General features: G+C 46.9%; 1 protein-coding gene across 1 annotated transcript in view; it reads right to left on the minus strand.

Annotated features, from left to right (window-relative positions):
* Positions 1 to 19,145, minus strand: part of LOC140480783 (uncharacterized) — a 79,594-nt gene extending 60,449 nt beyond the window's left edge. The window contains exons 1-5 of the mRNA XM_072576161.1: positions 19,067 to 19,145; positions 17,451 to 17,516; positions 8,707 to 8,772; positions 6,272 to 6,337; positions 4,548 to 4,613 (exon numbers count right to left, since the gene is read on the minus strand). Coding sequence (XP_072432262.1) covers positions 4,548 to 4,613; positions 6,272 to 6,337; positions 8,707 to 8,772; positions 17,451 to 17,516; positions 19,067 to 19,145 — 343 coding nt within the window. The remainder of the gene's footprint in view (positions 1 to 4,547; positions 4,614 to 6,271; positions 6,338 to 8,706; positions 8,773 to 17,450; positions 17,517 to 19,066) is intronic.
* Positions 19,146 to 20,189: the final 1,044 nt, after the last annotated feature.

A 20,189-nucleotide genomic window follows, 5' to 3' on the forward strand; every position in this document is an offset into this window, starting at 1 on the left:
CTGGGGGGTTGGGGGAAGGTGGGGGGGACTGTGAATTGTGAGGAAGGGGCAAGGAGGCTTCAAGGTGTTTTCAACAAGTTGAGTGAGTGAGGAAACACATGGCAGATGCAGGACAACATGGTTCAATATGGAGTTAGACACTTCAGTGTGAAATTCAGAAAGAAGGGAATTATTTAAACACTGATACCTTGGGAAGTCTGGATGTACAAAGGGGGCCCTTGGGCACCAATTAATGACAGTAGACAGCTAGGCACCGCCAAGCAATGAGGAAGGTAAATTGTATATTGCCCTTCAGTGCAAGAGGTTCTGGGTTCAGAGGTCGGGATGTCTCGCTGCAGTTATACAGGGCTTTGGGGAGACCACAGCTGGAGGGTTGTGTGCAGGGTTGTGCGGTTTGGCGGGTTGGTGTGGACTTGTTGGGCCGAAGGGTCAGTTTCCACACTGTAATCTAATCTAAACACACAAACGGAGCTGGACAGACTCGATGCTGGGAATATTTTTCCCCAGGTTGGGGAGACTAGAACCAGGGTCACAGTCTCGGGATACAGGGTACATTAGAACATGACAGTGCAGTACGGATCCTTCATTCCTCAACATTGTGCCCACCCGTGAAACCAATCTGAAGCCCATCTGACCTGAACAATTCTATTTTCGTTCATATGACTATCCAATGACTGTTTAAATGCCATTAAAGTTGGTGAGTCAACTACTGTTGCACGCAGTGCATTCAACTCACCTACTACTCTCTGAGTAAAGAAACTACCTCAGAAATCTGTCCTGTATCTACAACCGCTCAATTCAAAGCTCTGTCCCCTCATCCTAGTCATCACCAGCTGAGGAAAAAGGTTCTCACTGTCCATCCTATCTAACCCTCTGATTATCTTATGCATCTCAATTAAGTCACCTCCCAACCTTCTACTCTCGAAATAAAACAGCCTCAAGTTCCTCAGCTTTTCCTTGTAAGACCTTCCCTCCATACCAGGCAACATCCTGGTAAATAGGGAACTATGGAGCTATGAGGGAGGAGCTGGTCAAAGTTCAATGGTGCAATACCCTAGCAGGGATGACAGTGGAGGAACAATGGTGGATATTTCTGGGTAGAATGCTGAAGATACAGAATCAGTTCATTCCAAAAAGGAAGAAAGATCCTAGGAGGAGGCAGGGGTGGCCGTGGCTGATGAGGGAAGTTAAGGACCATATAAAGTCAAAAGAGAAAAAGTATAACATAGCAAAGATGAGTGAGAAATCAGAGGACTGGGAAGCTTTTAAAGAAAAACAGAGGATTACTAAGAAGGAAATATCCAGAGAAAAAATGAGGTACGAAGGTAAACTGGCCAAAAATATAAAGGAGGATAGTAAAGGCATTTTTAGGTATGTGAAAGGCAAAAAAATGGTTAAGACTAAAATTGGGCCCTTGAAGACAGAAACAGGGGAATATATTACGGGGAACAAAGAAATGGCAGAAGAGTTGAATTGGTACTTCAGATCTGTGTTCACTGGGGAAGACACAAGCAATCTCCCTGAGGTAACAGTGGCTGAAGGACCTGAACTGAAGGGAATTTATATTTGCCAGGAATCGGTGTTAGAGAGACTATTAGGTCTGAAGGTTGATAAGTCTCCGGGACCTGATGGTCTACATCCCAGGGTACTGAAGGAGGTGGCTCGAGAAATCGTGGATGCGTTGGTGATTAATTTCCAGAGTTCGATAGATTCAGGATCAGTTTCTGCGGATTGGAGGGTGACTAATTTTTTTTTTTTAGATTAGATTACTTACATTGTGGAAACAGGCCCTTCGGCCCCACAAGTCCACACCGCCCCGCCGAAGCGTAACCCACCCATACCCCTACATCTACCCCTTACCTAACACTACGGGCAATTTAGCATGGCCAATTCACCTGACCTGCACATCTTTGGACTGTGGGAGGAAACCGGACCACCCGGAGGAAACCCACGCAGACACGGGGAGAACGTGCAAACTCCACACAGAGAGTCGCCTGAGGCGGGAATTGAACCCGGGTCTCTGGCGCTGTGAGGCAGCAGTGCTAACCACTGTGCCACCGTGCCGCCCACAAATGTTATACCACTTTTTAAGAAAGGAGCAAGAGAGAAAGCAGGAAATTATAGACCAGTTAGTCTGACCTCAGTGGTGGGAAAAATGCTGGAGTCAATTATAAAGGATGAAATTACGACATATCTGGAGAGCAGTAACAGGATAGGTCAGAGTCAGCATGGATTTATGAAGGGGAAATCATGCTTGACTAATCTTCTGGAATCCTTTGAGGATGTAACTCTGAAGATGGACAAGGGAGATCCAGTAGATGTAGTGTACCTGGACTTTCAGAAAGCCTTTGATAAAGTCCCACATCGGAGGTTAGTGAGCACAATTAGGGTGCATGGTATTGGGGGAAAAATACTAATTTGGATTGAAAATTGGTTGGTTGACAGGAAACAAAGAGTAGTGATAAACAGCTCCCTTTCAGAATGGCCAGTGGGGTACCGCAGGAATCAGTGCTAGGACCGCAGCTTTTTACAATATATATTAATGATATAGGTGATGGTATTAATAGTAACATTAGCAAATTTGCTGATGATACAAAGCTGGGTGGCAGGGTGAAATGTGAGGAGGATGTTAGGAGATTACAGGGTGACCTGGACAGGTTAGGTGAGTGGTCAGATGCATGGCAGATGCAGATTAATGTGGATAAATGTATGGTTATCCACTTTGGTGGCAAGAACAGGAAGGCAGATTACTACCTAAGTGAAGTCAAGTTAGGGAAAGGGGCCGAACAGAGAGATCTGGGTGTTCTTGTACACCAGTCAATAAAGGTAAGCATGCAGGTACAGCAGGTTGTGAAGAAGGCTAATAGCATGCTGGCCTTCATAACAAGAGGCATTGAGTATCGAAGCAAAGAGGTTCTTCTGCAGCTGTACAGGGCCCTGGCGGGACCACACCTGGAGGACAGTGTGCAGTTCTGGTCTCCAAATTTGAGGAAAGACATTCAGGCTATTGAGGGAGTGCAGCGTAGGTTCATGAGGTCAATTCCTGGAATGGCGGGACAATCTAACACTGAAAGTTTGGAGAGACTGGGCTTGTATACCCTTGAGTTTAGAAGATTGAGAGGGGATCTGATTGAGACGTATAAGATTATGAAAGGATTGGACACTCTGGAGGCAGGAAACATGTTTCCGCTGATGGGTGAATGCCGAACCAGAGGACACGGACCAAAAATAAGGGGTAGGCCATTTAGGACAGAGATGGGTTGAGACTTCTTCACTAAGAGAGTGGTGGCTGTGTGGAATGCTCTGCCCCAGAAGGCAGTGGAGGCCCAGTCTCTGGATTCATTTAAGAAAGAGATGGATAGTGATTGTGGAATCAAGGGTTATGGAGATAAGACAGGAACAAGATACTGATTGAGGATGATCAGCCATGATCATAATGAATGGTGGTGCAGGCTCAAAGGGCAGAATGGCCTACTCCTGCACCTATTGTCTATTGTCTATTGTCTAAATCTCCTCTGGACCCTTCCAAAGCTTCCACATCCTTCCTGTGATGCCGTGACCAGAACTGTACACAATTCTCCAAGTGCAGTCGCACCAGAGTTTTGTACAGCTGCAGCATGACCTCGTGGCTCTGAAACTCAATCCTTCTACTAATTAAAGCGAACACACCATATGCCTTCTAAACAATCCTGGGTGGCAACTTCCAGGGATCTATGCACATAGACATCGAGATCTCTCTGCTCATCGACACTACCAAAAACCTCCCATTAACCCAGTAATCTGCAACCCTGTAGCTCCTTCCAAAGTGAATCACCTCACACTTTTCCACATTAAACTCCTTTTGCCACCTCTCAGCCCAGCTCTGCAGCTTATCTGTGTCCCTCTGTAACCTGCAACATCCTTTGGCATTGTCCACAAATCTACCAACTTTCATGTCATCTGCAAATTTACTAACCCATCCTTCTATGCCCCATCTCGGTCATTTATAAAAACGCTCTGGCCCCAAAACCGATCCTTGTGGTATACCACTAGTAACTGAGCTCCAGGATGAACATTTCCCATCAACCACCACCCTCTGTCTTCCTTCAGCAAGCCAATGTCTGATCCAAATCACTAAATCACCCGCAATCCCATGCCTGTGTATCTTGTGCAGTAGTGTCCTTAGTGGGGAGATTAATGGGAAACCTTATTCAACGCCTTACTGAAATCCATAAACACCAGATCAACTTTTTTACCCTCATCCACCTGTTTGGTCACCATCTGAAAGAACTCAATAAGTTTTGTGAGGCACGACCTACCCTTCACAAAACCGCCTTTACTATCTCGAATCAAACTATTCCTCTCTGGATGATTATAAATCTGATCTCTTATAGCCTTTTCCAACATTTTACCCACAACCGAAGTAAGGCTGACTGGTCTACCCTCATTCACATATTTGGTCACCATCTCAAAGAGCTCAGTTCATCATTTATACATTCCCCATACAGCAAAGACCATTGACTGAATGTATATGACATTTGAGAGGTTTGTTGGGGAAGATTACTAACCTGTTGTCTCTTCAGTCGTTGTCGGAGCCTCTGTTGTGGGAATTGTAGTAGTGGGTGTTGTGGCAACTGTTGGAAAGGAACAAACAGAAACAATCTCAATGAATGTGGGACCCTGTTCCTGCATTGGTGTCTCGGGAGTGTGAGGGTCAGGCTGATCGCAGCTATGGGGTCAATATTAAATCTCCTGGGTGCAGATGGCCTTGGGAATGGAACACTTGAACGACATCACTGGTTCCTGACACCTCCTTTTTATTCATTCCCGGGATATGGGGGTCACTGGATGGGCCTACATTTATTGCCTGTCCCTAATTGCCCTTGAGAAGGTGATGGTGAGCTGCCTTCTTGAACCCACATTTCCTGGAGGGACCCTTTTGATAAGGTCCCTCAGAACAGGCTCATGGGTAAAATTAAAGCACCTGTGGTAAGGGGGGAGTATATTGACACGTGTTGGGAATGGGTTGACAGACGGGAAACAGGGAGTTGGAATAATTGGGTCTTTGTCGGAGTGGCAGCCAGTGACTGGTGGGGTACCACCTGGATCTCTGCTTGGCACCAGCTATTCACAATATATGCACATGACCTGGATGGGGGAACCAATTACAACATTTCCAATTTCACTGACAACACAAAACTGGGGGGGACGGGGAGGGGGGGCGACTATGAATTGTGAGGAAGGGGCAAGGAGGCTTCAAGGTGATTTCAACAAGTTGAGTGAGTGAGGCAACACATGGCAGATGCAGGACAACATGGTTCAATATGGAGTTAGACACTTCCGGGTGGAAATCAGAAAGGAAGGGAATTATTTAAACACTGATACCTTGGGAAGTCTGGATGTAGAAAGGGGGACTTTGGGCACCAATTAATGACAGTAGACAGCTAGGCACAGCCAAGCAATGAGGAAGGTAAATCGTATATTGTCCTTTCGTGCAAGAGGATCTGGGTTCAGAGGTCAGGATTTCTGGCTGCAGTGATACAGGACCTTGGGAGAGCACAGCTGGAGGGTTGTGTGCAGGGTTGCCCACCTCCCCAGCTATGAGAGGACAGACCTGCTGTAGTGGGAGTGCAGGGAGGGTCACTAGTCTGATACTGAGGATGGCAGGACGGTCCCATGAGGAGAGTTTGGTTCACCTGGCCTTGTATTCAGTGGGGTCTGATGTAAACACACAGTCAGCACTGGACAGACTCGATGCTGGGAGGGTGTTTCCCCGTGTTGGGGAGACTAAGTGAGAGAGAGAGAAACAGACAGAGAGAAATCTACTTGATTTTAAAGGCTTCAAACGGTGTGGGGAGAAAAGGGAATGTGACATTTTGATTGAGGATTAGACATGATGATATTGAATGGAACAGCAGCCTCGAAATGTCGAATGGCCTAACCCTGCTCCTTGTCTGGATGTTTCCCCAATGCAGTTGGGGAGAGAGAGCCAGGGTTCCCACCCAGACACACTGAGTGAGCACTGAGATGTTATTGTGTGGACAATCTCTTCAACATTACACGTGCTCTGCTTGAACTCCAGTTTTGAATCTGTCTGAAGTGGAGAGGGCCCTGTGAAAGTCTCATTGCCATTACCCATCATTCCCCAGACTGAGAATCCCAACATCCAATGGGCAGGAATAAAACACAACCCTGGGTGTGGAAAGACATCATTCATACATTCCCCATATGGCAAAGCCCATTGACTGAATGTATATAACATTTGAGAGGTTTGTTGGAGAAGATAACTAACCTGTTGTCTCTTCAGTCGTTGTCGGAGCCTCTGTTGTGGGAATTGTAGTAGTGGGTGTTGTGGCAACTGTTGGAAAGGAACAAACAGAAACAATCTCAATGAATGTGGGACCCTGTTCCTGCATTGGTGTCTCGGGAGTGTGAGGGTCAGACTGATCACAGCTATGGCCTCAATTTTAAATCTCATGGGTGTAGGTGGCCTTGGGAATGGAACACTTGAACGACATCACTGGTTCCTGACACCTCCTTTTTATTCATTCCCGGGATATGGGGGTCACTGGATGGGCCTACATTTATTGCCTGTCCCTAATTGCCCTTGAGAAGGTGATGGTGAGCTGCCTTCTTGAACCCACATTTCCTGGAGGGACCCTTTTGATAAGGTCCCACAGAACAGGCTCATGGGTAAAATTAAAGCACCTGTGGTAAGGGGGGAGGATATTGACACGTGTTGGGAATGGGTTGACAGACGGGAAACAGGGAGTTGGAATAATTGGGTCTTTGTCAGAGTGGCAGCCAGTGACTGGTGGGGTACCACCTGGATCTCTGCTTGGCACCAGCTATTCACAATATATGCACATGACCTGGATGGGGGAACCAATTACAACATTTCCAATTTCACTGACAACACAAAACTGGGGGGTTGGGGGAAGGTGGGGGGGACTGTGAATTGTGAGGAAGGGGCAAGGAGGCTTCAAGGTGATTTCAACAAGTTGAATGAGTGAGGGAACACATGGCAGATGCAGGACAACATGGTTTAATATGGAGTTTGACACTTCAGTGTGGAAATCAGAAAGGAAGGGAATTATTTAAACACTTGATACCTTGGGAAGTCTGGATGTCCAAAGGGGGCCCTTGGGCACCAATTAATGACAGGAGACAGCTAGGCACAGCCAAGCAATGAGGAAGATAAATTGTATATTGTCCTTCAGTGCAAGAGGATCTGGGTTCAGAGGTCAGGATGTCTTGCTGCAGTTGTACAGGTCCTTGGGGAGTTGCCCACCCCCGCCCCAGCTATGAGAGACCTGCTGTAGACGGAGTGCTGGATACTGAGGATGGTAGGACGGTCCCATGAAGAGAGATTGGTTCAACTAGCCCTGTATTCAATAAGGTCTGATTTAAACACACAAATGGGGCTGGACAGACTCGATGCTGGGAGGGTGTTTCCCCGGGGTGGGGAGACTAGTACCAGGGTCACAGTCTCAGGATACAGGGGAGACCATTTCGGCTCTTCATTCAAAGGTCAGGGAACATGTGGAATTCTCTGTCGTAGAACACTTTGGAGGAAAATGCACTGAAAATATATGAGAGAGAGAGGGGGAAAATTTTCTTGATTTTAAAAGACTTCAGGTGGTTTATGGAGAAAAGGGAATTTGACATTGTGCTTTAATTGAGAGCTGATGGTATTGGAATTGTGCAGCAGGCACGAAAGGACTTATGGCCTACTCCTGCTCCTTGTCTGGATATATCTCCTGGGTCAAGATTAGAGTAGTGTGAGAAAGGCACAGCAGGTCAGGCAGCATCCAAGGAGCAGGAAAATAGACGGTTCAGGAAAGGCCCCTCATCAGGAATAAAGGCAGGAAGGCTCCAGGGTGGAGAGATAAAGGGGTCGGGGGGTTGGAGCTGAGGAGAATGTAGCAAAGAGTTGAAGAGCTTCAGAGCAGAGGAGATGACCTGGGTGGTTGCAGTGAGAGAGAGACTCACTGAGATTCTTGTGGAGAGAGGAGGTGAACTTCTTCTTTAAGAGGATTCACAGTAAGGTTAAAATTAACGACGGAAAAGTGAGGACTGCAGATGCTCAGGATTAGAGTCAAGATTAGAAAAGCACAGCAGGTCAGGCAGCTTCCGAGGAGCAGCAAAATCAACGTTCCGGGCAAAAGTCGTTCATCTGGAATGAAGTCAGGGAGCCCCTGGGGTAGAGAGATAAATGGGAAGGGTATGGGGGTGGGGAGAAAGTATCAAAGAATACAATAGGTGGATTGAGGTGGGGATGAAGGTGAGAGGTCAGAGAGAAGGGTGAAGCAGATAGGTGGGAAGGAAGATTGGCAGGTAGGACTGGTCATGAGGGCGGTCCTGAGCTAGAACATTGGTTTAGTATGCCGAATGTTTCTCCAATGCAGTTGGGGAGAGAGAGCCAGGATCTCACCCAGACACACTGAGCGAGCACTGAGATGTTATTGTGTGGACAATCTCTTCAACATTACACATGCTCTGCTTGAACTCCAGTTTTGAATCTGTCTGAAGTAGAGAGTGCCCTGTGAAAGTCTCATTGCCATTACCCATCATTCCCCAGACTGAGAATCCCAACATGCAATGGGCAGGAATAAAACACAACCCTGGGTGTGGAAAGACATCATTCATACATTCCCCATACAGCAAAGACCATTGACTGAATTATTATGAAAACATTTGAGAGGTTTGTTGGGGAAGATTCCTAACCTGTTGTCTCTTCAGTCGTTGTCGGAGCCTCTGTTGTGGGAATTGTAGTAGTGGGTGTTGTGGCAACTGTTGGAAAGGAACAAACAGAAACAATCTCAATGAATGTGGTACCCTGTTCCTGCATTGGTGTCTCGGGAGTGTGAGGGTCAGGCTGATCACAGCTATGGGCTCAATTTTAAATCTCCTGGGTGCAGATGGCCTTGGGAATGGAACACTTGAACAACATCACTGGTTCCTGACACCTCCTTTTTATTCATTCCCGGGATATGGGGGTCACTGGATGGGCCTACATTTATTGCCTGTCCCTAATTGCCCTTGAGAAGGTGATGGTGAGCTGCCTTCTTGAACCCACATTTCCTGGAGGGACCCTTTTGATAAGGTCCCTCAGAACAGGCTCATGGGTAAAATTAAAGCACCTGTGGTAAGGGGGGAGGATATTGACACGTGTTGGGAATGGGTTGACAGACGGGAAACAGGGAGTTGGAATAATTGGGTCTTTGTCAGAGTGGCAGCCAGTGACTGGTGGGGTACCACCTGGATCTCTGCTTGGCACCAGCTATTCACAATATATGCACATGACCTGGATGGGGGAACCAATTACAACATTTCCAATTTCACTGACAACACAAAACTTGGGGGGAGGGGGGACTGTGAATTGTGAGGAAGGGGCAAGGAGGCTTCAAGGTGTTTTCAACAAGTTGAGTGAGTGAGGGAACACATGGCAGATGCAGGACAACATGGTTCAATATGGAGTTAGACACTTCAGTGTGGAAATCAGAAAGGAAGGGAATTATTTAAACACTGATACCTTGGGAAGTCTGGATGGACAAAGGGGGCCCTTGGGCACCAATTAATGACAGGAGACAGCTAGGAACAAGCAATGAGGAAGGTAATTTGTATATTGCCCTTCAGTGCAAGAGGATCTGGGTTCAGAGGTCGGGATGTCTTGCTACAGTTATACAGAGCCTTGGGGAGAGCACAGCTGGATAGTTGTGTGCAGGGTTGCCCCCACCCCCCTCCCCCAGCTATGAGCGGATAGACCTGCTGTAGAGGGAGTGCAGGGAGGGTCACCAGTCTGATACTGAGGATGGCAGGACGGTCCCATGAGGAGAGATTGGCTCATCTGGCCCTGTATTCAGTGGGGTCTGATTTAAACACACAAACGGGGCTGGACAGACTCAGTGGTGGGAGGGTGTTTCCCCGTGTTGGGGAGACTAGAACCAGGGTTACAGTCTCAGGATACAGCGGAGACCATTTCGGTCTGAGATGAGGAATCAGATCTTCACTCAAAGGGCAAGCAATGTGTGGAATTCTCTGTGGCTGTGGTGGACAAAGCATTGAATATTTTTGAGTTAGAGAGAGAGAGAGAGAGGAATTACCTTGATTTTAAAGGCTTCAAGGCGTGTGGGGAGAAAAGGGAATGTGACATTTTGATTGAGGATTAGACATGATGATATTGAATGGCACAGCAGGCTCGAAAGGTCAAATGGCCTACTCCTGCTCCTTGTCTGGATGTTTCCCCAATGCAGTTAGGGAGAGAGAGCCAGGGTTCTCACCCAGACACACTGAGCGGGCACTGAGATGTTGTTTATGAACATAAAACAGAGAACATCACAGCACAGTACAGGCCCTTCAACCCCGAATGGCCTCCTCCTGCAGTTCGGGAGATGGAGCCATTATTTTCACCTCGCAGCACTGACCGAGCTCTGAGATACTGCTGTCTGACACAGAAGTGTATTTGTCCAGTTACTGCCTTTGCTTTTCAAGGTCATGTGTCTCTGGACATTGGAGTGTGTCCAGGAAAAGGTATCGCAGAGCGAAATTCCCAGCTGACCTTGTGGGGGAGGAACCTGTGTGGGGGAGCTCACGGCACAGGAATAGACAAGGGCATCGTTTATACTGTGTAACCTTGCTGTAAGTCTACAGTCATGAGGAGAGTTGTTCTTTCTTGATTATATATGCTTCATTGAGATCTGTCTCATGACTACATTTGAAAAATACAGCCTTAATTTAGCCTGGAGCAGTGTTTTTTTAGAGCAATAAGATGGTGCTATTTTCTGTTGAAATCTGAGGTAACCCTCTTCACTGTCCACTACACCTCCAATTTTGGTCTAATCTGCAAACTTACTAACTGTACCTCTTATGCTCACATCCAAATCATGTATATAAATGATGAAAAGTAGTGGACCAAGTACTGAACATTGTGCACTCCACTGGTCACAGGCCTGAAAAACAACCCTCTACCACCACCCTCTGTCTTCTACCTTTCAGCCAGTTCTGTATCCAAATGGCTAGTTCTCCCTGTATTCCTTGAGATCTAACCTTACTAATCAGTCTCCCATGGGGAACCTTGTCGAAGTCCATACAGATCACATCTACCACTCCGCCCACATCAATCTTCTTTGTTACTTGTTCAAAAAACTCTATCAAGTTTATGAGACATGATTTCCCACACACAAAGCCATGTTGACCATCCCAAATCAGTCATTGCATTTCCAAATACATGTACATCCTGTCCCTCAGGATTCCCTCTGACAACTTGCCCACCACCGAGGTCAGGATTACTGGTCTATAGTTCCCTGGCTTGTCTTTACCGCCCTTCTTAAACAGTGGCACTATGTTAACCAACCTCCAGTCTTCGGCACCTCACCTGTGACTATTGATGATACAAATATCTCAGCAAGAGGCCCAGCAATCACTTCTCTAGCTTCCCCCAGAGTTCTTGCATACACCTGATCAGGTCCTGGGGATTTATCCATCTTTCTGCATTTCAAGACATCCAGCACTTCCTCCTCTGTATAATCTGGATATTTTGCAAGATGTCACCATCTATTTCCTTACAGTCTATATCTTCCATCTCCTTTTCCACAGTAAATACTGATACAAAATACTCGTTTAGTATCTCCCCCATTTTCTGTGGCTCCACACAAAGGCTGCCTTGCTGATCTCTGAGGGGCCCTATTCTCTCCCTAGTTATCCTTTTGTCCTTAATGTATTTGTAAAACCCTTTGGATTCTCCTTAACTCTATTTGCCAAAGATAACTCATATTCCCTTTTTGCCCTCCTGATTTCTCTCTTAAGTATACTTCTACTTCCTTTGTACTCTTCTAAGGATTCATTCAATCTTTCTTGTCTATACCTGACATATGCTTCCTTCTTTTTCTTAACCAACCCCTCAATTTCTTTCCTTGACCTTTCTGTCTCCATTTATGGCAATAATCTCTCCACTAATATCCATTAAAAAGCCCACTGACTCCCACAGCTATCGGGACTACAGCTCTTCTCACCCCACGTCCTGTAAGGACTCGATCCCTTTCTCTCAGCTCCTTCCCCTCCGCCGCATTTGTTCCGATGAGGCCACTTTCCAAAATGGTGCTCTTAATATGTGCTCCTTCTTCTCCAACCGTGGGCTTCCCACCTACAGTTATTGACAGGTCTCTCGACAGCGTGCAGTCCATCTCCCGTGCCATGACCCTCACCCCCTCCCTCCCCTCCCAGAACAAGGATAGGGTCCCTCTTGTTCTCACCTTTCACCCCACCAGCCTTCACATGCAAAGAATAATCCTCCGCCATTTTCGCCAACTCCAACACGACGCCACCACTAAATACATCTTCCCTTCCCTCCCGCTGTCTGCATTCCGCAGAGATCGTTCCCTCCGGGACACTCCTCCATCACACCTAACACCTCTCCCATCACACATGGCACCTTCCCATGCAATCACAGAAGGTGCAGCACCTGCCCCTTTACCTCTTCCATGATCACCACCCAAGGCCCCTAACACTCATTTCAGATTAAGCAGCGTTTCACTTGTACCTTTCAATTTGGTCTATTGCATTCGTTGCTCCCAATGAGGTCTCCTCTATATCGGAGAGACAAAACACCGACTGGGTGATCGCTTTGTTGAGCACCTTCGGTCTGTACACAATCAGGTCCCGGACCTTCCCGTGCCTTACCACTTCCACACCCAATCCTGTTCCCATACCCACACGTCTGTCCTTGGCCTGCTGCAATGTTCCAGTGAAGCTCAACACAAACTGGAGGCACGTTACAGCCTGCTGGTCTCAACTTTGAATTCAACAACTTCAGATCATTTTATTTCATTTATTTTATTTATTTTTAAATTTTTTTTCACTTTTTTCTTGACTGTCTCTCTTCCTCTCGCTCCCCACTCTCTCATCACCTTTTTCCTTTCCTCTTCCCCTTTTGCTACCCTTCTCCCCTGATTTCCATTTTGCCTCTGCTTCACCCCCTCCTCCCCCCCCATCCCCCAATCCCCCACATATTTGGTCACAAAGCACTGGCTTCAGCCTTGGTCATTCACAGAGATCTCCCTATAATCTCTCTATGCGCTGTCATTATCACCCCTTTATTGCTACCTTTACTTCTGGAGCCATGACTCACCTTCTCTCAGCCTCGTATAAATACCTCCCTATTTCTCCCCCTTTTTTAGCTTTGACAAAGAGTCAATTAGAGTCAGCTCTTTTCTCTCCTTACAGATGCTGCCAGACCTGCTGAGATTTTCCAGCATTTTCACTTTTGGTTTCAGATTCCAGCATCCGCAGTAATTTGCTTTTATCCTCAATTTCTTTCGTGATCCAGCATTCCCTAGTCCTGTCAGCCTTTCCTTTCCCCCTAACAGGAATATACTTTCTCTGGATTCTCATTATCTCATTTCTGATGGTTTCCCATTTTCCAGCCATCCCTTTACCTGCGAATATTTGCCCCCAGTCAGCTTTTGAAAGTTCTTGCCTATTGCCTTTCTCCAATTTAGAACTTCAACTTTTAGATCCGGCCTACCTTCCCTTGAGTCCATCGCCCCATACATTTTCCAAAACAGCATATTTGTTTGAAATGGGGAAAACCACAGAAGACTCTTGCACTGCCTGCCTCCCTCTCCTACCTTTTCTGACGGTAAGCCATTGACCTGACTGTATCTGTGGCTTTCCCCCTTTCTGATACCTGCCCATCTGCCACATCCCCTTGCTCTTGTTAATTCCTCACTGAGTCTTACTCAGTTCTTAAGATTCTCAGCGGAATATAGCACAAACAGCCAAGTTTCTGGTATTGAGACTGATTCTAATGCAATGAGGGGTACGTTGGGATCCAGAGATCAATTGTGCTAGGGGACTTTCTAGTCCGAGGCACAGACAGACGTTTCTGTGGCCAGCAGTGAGAAATCAGAATGGTGTGTTCTTTCCCTGGTACCAGGATCAAGGATGTCTCAGAGAGGGTGCAGAATGTTCTCACAGGGGAGAGGGGCCAGCAAGAGGTCATTGTCCACATTGGAACCAACGACATAGGAAGGGAAAAGGTTGAGATTCTGAAGGGAGATTACAGAGAGTTAGGCAGAAATTTAAAATGGAGGTCCTCAAGGGTAGTAATATGAGCTAGTAAGGGGAGGAATAGGAGGATCGAGCAGATGGATGTGAAGCTGAGCAGCTGGTGCAGGGGAGAAGTGTTCACATTTTTGGGTCTTCTGGGATAATAGTGACCTGTACAAGAAGGATAGATTGCACCTAAATTGGAAGGGGACTAATATACTGGCAGGGAAATTTGCTAGAACTGCTCAGAAGGGTATAAACTAGTAAGGTGGTGGTGGGGGGGGGGGGGATCCAGGGAGATAGCGAGAAAAGAGATCAATCTGAGACTGGTACAGTTGGGAACAGAAGCGAGTCAGTCAGGGTAGGCAGGGACAAAGCAGAGGACAAGTTAGGATTGATAAATTCAATTGCATTTACTTCAATACAAGAGGCCTAACAGGGAAGGCAGATGAACTCAGGGCATGGTTAGGAACATGGGACTGGGATATCATAGCAATTACAGAAACATGGCTCAGGGATGGACAGGACTGGCAGCTTAATGTTCCAGGATACAAATGCTACAGGAAGGATAGAAAGGGAGGCAAGAGAGGAGGGGGAGTGGCATTTTTGATAAGGGATAGCATTACAGCTGTGCTGAGGGAGGATATTCCCAGAATTACATCCAGGGAAATTACTTGGGTGGAACTGAGAAATAAGAAAGGGATGATCACCTTATTGGGATTGTATTATATATACTCCTAATAGTCAGCAGGAAATTGAGAAACAAATTTGTAAAGTGATCGCAACTATCTGTAAGAATAATAGGGTGGTTACGGTAGGGAATTTTAACTTTCAAAATCGGGACTGGGACTACCATTGGTGTTAAGGGTTTAGATGGAGAGGAATTTGTTCTGATTTAGTATGTGGATGTACCTACTAGAGAAGGTGCAAAATTTGACCTATTCTTGGGAAATTAGGCAGGGCAGGTGACTGAGGTGTCAGTGGGGGAGCACTTTGGGGCCAGTGACCATAATTCTATTCGTTTTAAAATAGTGATGGAAAAGGATAGACCAGATCTAAAAGTTGAAGTTCTAAATTGGAGAAAGGCTAATTTTGATGGTATTTGGCAAGAACCTTTGAAAGCTGATTGGAGACAGATGTTCACAGGTAAAGGGACGGCTGGAAAATGGGAAGCCTTCAGAAATGAGAGAACAAGAATCCAGAGAAAGTATATTCCTGTCAGGGTGAAAGGGAAGGCTGGTAGGGATAGGGAATGCTGGATGACTAAAGAAATAGAGGGTTTGGTTAAGAAAAAGAAGGAAGCATATATCAAGTATAGACAGGATAGAGTGAATGAATCCTTAGAAGAGTATAAAGGAAGTAGGAGTATACTTAAGAGAGAGATCAGGAGGGCAAAAAAGGAACATGGGATAACTTTAGAAAATAGGGTTAGGTGAATCCAAAGGGATTTTACAAATATATTAAGGACAAAAGGGTAACAAGGGAGAGAATAGGGCCCCTCAAAGATCAGCAAGGCTGCCTTTGTGTGGAGCTGCAGGAGATGGGGGAGATACTTAACGAATAGTTTGCATGAGGGTTTAACAAGGACAGGATGTATGTGGGAAATCATGTCTCACAAACTTGATAGAGTTTTTTGAAGAGGTAGCAAAGTGGATTGATGAGGGCAGAGTGGTAGATGTGATCTGTATGGACTTCAATAACGCGTTCGACAAGGTTCTCCATGGGAGACTGGTTAGCAAGGTTACATCAAATGCAATACAGGGAGAACTAGCCATTTCAATACAGAACTGGATGCAAGGCAGAAGACAGAGGGTGGTGGTGGAAGGTTGTTTTTCAGTCTGGAGGCCTGTGACCAGTGGAGTGCCACAAGGATCGGTGCTGGGCCCTCTACTTTTCGTCAATTATATACAGAGGTATCTTGGTTATCCGAAAGACAGGGGCAGGCTGCATTTGGTTCAGTTGATCGAATTCCGGATAATTGAATGCTGGATGACGTAGTTTAGCCGAGCATCAGGACCTTGCAATTTGCCAGATAATGTGATATTCAGATAATCGAATGCTGGATAATCGATGTTCCCCTGTAAAGGATTTGGATGTGAACATAGGAGATATAGAACATCGAAAAATATCGCATAGTACAGGACCTTTGACCCACGATGTTGTGCCAAGTATATATCTTAATCTAAGACCAACCTAACCTACACACCCCACAATTTACTGCCGTTCATGTGCTTGTCCAGCAGTCGCTTCAATGTCCCTAATGTCCCTGACTCTACTCCCAACGCTGGCAGTGCATTCCACACACCCACCACTCTCGGTGTAAAGAACCTACCTCTACATCTCCCCTATAACTTCCTCCAATCACCATAAAATTATACTCCCTTGTGACAGCCATTTCTGCTCTGGAGAAAAGTCTCTGGGGACCTACTCTATCGGTGCCTCTCAATACTTTGTACATCTCTTTCAAAGGAACCTCTTTTCCTTCTTCTCTTGAGTGTGGAAAGTCCTAGCTCCCTCAACCTCTCTTCATAAGCCATGCCCTCCAGTCCAGGCAGCATCCTGGTAAATCTCCTCTGCATCCTCTCTCAAGCATCCTCATACTTCCTATAATGAGGTGACCAGGACTGAGCGTAATATTCCAAGGGTGGTCTAACCAGAGTTTTATAAAGCTGTAGCAAAACCTCGCAGCTCTTAAACTCAATCCCCCTGTTAATGAAACCAAAGCACCACACACCTTCTTAACAAGCCTATCAACTTGGGTGGCAGCTTTGAGGGATCTATGGATGTGAACCCTGAGATCCCACTATTCCTCCACACTGCCAAGAATTCTGTCTTTAGCCCTGTACTCAGCATTCATATTCAACCTTCCGAAATGAATCACTTCACATTTATCTGGTTTGAACTCCATCTGCCACTTCTCAGCCCAGCTTTGCATCCTGTAGCCTGCAATAGCCCTCGACACTACCTACAACACCACCAGCCTTTGTGTCATCGGCAAACTTACTAACCCATCCTTCCACTTTCTCATCAACTCATTTATAAAAACTACATAGAGCAGAGGCCCAAGAACAGAGCCCTGCGGGACATCACTGGTCACCGACGTCCGGGCGCAGTACTTTCCATCCACTACCACTCGCTGTCTTCGTTCGGCCAGCCAATTCTGTATCCAGACAGCCAAATTTCCCTGTATCCCATACCTCCAAACTTTCTGAATGAGGCTGCCATGGGGAACTTCTCAAACACACCACATCCGTTGCTTGACCCATCATTCCCCATACTGAGAATCCCAACATGCAATGGGCAGGAATAAAACATAACCCTGGGTGTGGAAAGACATCATTCATACATTCCCCATACAGCAAAGACAATTGACTGAATGTGTATGATGACATTTGAGAGGTTTGTTGGGGAAGATTACTAACCTGTTGTCTCTTCAGTCGTTGTCGGAGCCTCTGTTGTGGGAATTGTAGTAGTGGGTGTTGTGGCAACTGTTGGAAAGGAACAAACAGAAACAATCTTAATGAATGTGGGACCCGGTTCCTGCATTGGTGTCTCGGGAGTGTGAGGGTCAGGCTGATCACAGCTATGGCCTCAATTTTAAATCTCCTGGGTGCAGATGGCCTTGGGAATGGAACACTTGAACGACATCACTGGTTCCTGACACCTCCTTTTTATTCATTCCCGGGATATGGGGGTCACTGGGTGGGCCTACATTTATTGCCTGTCCCTAATTGCCCTTGAGAAGGTGATGGTGTGCTGCCTTCTTGATCCCACATTTCCTGGAGGGACCCTTTTGATAAGGTCCCACAGAACAGGCTCATGGGTAAAATTAAAGCACCTGTGGTAAGGGGGGAGGATATTGACACGTGTTGGGAATGGGTTGACAGACGGGAAACAGGGAGTTGGAATAATTGGGTCTTTGTCGGAGTGGCAGCCAGTGACTGGTGGGGTACCACCTGGATCTCTGCTTGGCACCAGCTATTCACAATATATGCACATGACCTGGATGGGGGAACCAATTACAGCATTTCCAATTTCACTGACAACACAAAACTGGGGGGGGGGGACTGTGAATTGTGAGGAAGGGGCAAGGAGGCTTCAAGGTGATTTCAACAAGTTGAGTGAGTGAGGGAACACATGGCAGATGCAGGACAACATGGTTCAATATGGAGTGAGACACTTCAGTGTGGAAATCAGAAAGGAAGGGAATTATTTAAACACTGATACCTTGGGAAGTCTGGATGGACAAAGGGAGTCCTTGGGCACCAATTAATGACAGTAGACAGCTCGGCACAGCCAAGCAATGAGGAAGGTAAATTGTATATTGCCCTTCAGTGCAAGAGGATCTGGGTTCAGAGGTCAGGATGTCTTGCTGCAGTGATACAGGGCCTTGGGGAGAGCACAGCTGGAGGGTTGTGTGCAGGGTTGCCCCCGCCCCCCCCAGCTATGAGAGGACAGTCCTGCTGTAGAGGGAGTGCAGGGAGGGTCACTATTCTCATACTGAGGATGGCAGGATGGTCCCATGAGGAGAGATTGGCTCACCTGGCCCTGTATTCAGTGGGGTCTGATTTAAACACACGAACGGGGCTGGACAGACTCGAAGCTGGGAGGGTGTTTCCCCGTGTTGGGGAGACTAGAACCAGGGTCACAGTCTCAGGATACAGGGGAGATCATTTCGGTCTGAGATGAGGAATCAGTTATTCACTCAAAGGGCAGGGAATGTGTGGAATTCTCTGTCACAGAAGGCCGTGGTGGACAAAGCATTGAATATTTATGAGATGGAGAGAGAGAGAGAGGAATTACCTTGATTTTAAAGGCTTCAAGGCGTATGGGGAGAAAAGGGAATGCAACATTTTGATTGAGGATTAGACATGATGATATTGAATGGTGCTGCAGGCTCGAAAGGCCGAATGGCCTACTCCTGCTCCTTGTCTGGATGTTTCCCCAATGCAGTTAGGGAGAGAGAGCCAGGGTTCTCACCCAGACACACTGAGTGAGCACTGAGATGTTGTTGTGTGGACAATCTCTTCAACATTACACATGCTCTGCTTGAACTCCAGTTTTGAATCTGTCTGAAGTGGAGAGGGCCCCTTGAAAGTCTCATTACCATTACCCATCATTCCCCAGACTGAGAATCCCAACATGCAATGGGCAGGAATAAAACATAACCCTGAGTGTGGAAAGACATCATTCATACATTCCCCATACAGCAAAGACCATTGACTGAATGTGTGTGACATTTGAGAGGTTGGTTGGGGAACCTTACTAACCTGTTTTCTCTCGTCTCGGATGGATTCTTCTCCAATTTGTTGTTGTAGGAAGAGTTGTAGCTGTTGGAAAGGAACAAACAGAAACAATCTCAATGAATGTGGGACCCTGTTCCTGCATTGGTGTCTCGGGAGTGTGAGGGTCAGGCTGAGATTAGCCTTGTTGGAGATCAGAGTCTCTCAGGACAGTCTGTGTCACCCTCATTCAGAGACTATGCCGATCTCAGTGCAATCCTTCCCAACACAGTGGAGCAGAATGTTCCCAATCCCTCTGAGTCTGTGGGATACTCAGTGGTGTGTCTGAAACACTGGGCCAGCCGTTCCCAATCCCTATGAGTCTGTGGGACACTCAGTGATGTGTCTGAAACACTGGGCCAGCTGTTCCCAATCCCTCTGAGTCTGTGGGACACTCAGTGGTGTGTCTGAAACACTGGGCCAGCTGTTCCCAGTCCCTATGAGTCTGTGCGACACTCAGTGGTGGGTCTGAAACACTGGGCCAGCTGTTCCCAATCCCTCTGAGTCTGTGGGACACTCAGTGGTGTGTCTGAAACACTGGGCCAGCTGTTCCCAATCCCTATGAGACTGTGGGACACTCAGTGGTGTGTCTGAAACACTGGGCCACCTGTTCCCAATCCCTCTGAGTCTGTGGGACACTCAGTGGTGGGCCTGAAACACTGGGCCAGCTGTTCCCAATCCCTATGAGACTGTGGGACACTCAGTGGTGGGTCTGAAACACTGGGCCTGCTGTTCCCAATCCCTATGAGACTGTGGACACTCAGTGGTGGGTCTGAAACACTGGGCCAGCTGTTCCCAGTCCCTATGAGTCTGTGGGACACTCAGTGGTGGGTCTGAAACACTGGGCCAGCTGTTATCAATCCCTATGAGTCTGTGGGA

The sequence above is a fragment of the Chiloscyllium punctatum genome, chromosome 1 (genome assembly GCF_047496795.1).
Source record: "Chiloscyllium punctatum isolate Juve2018m chromosome 1, sChiPun1.3, whole genome shotgun sequence".
Taxonomy (NCBI): Eukaryota; Metazoa; Chordata; class Chondrichthyes; order Orectolobiformes; family Hemiscylliidae; genus Chiloscyllium; species Chiloscyllium punctatum.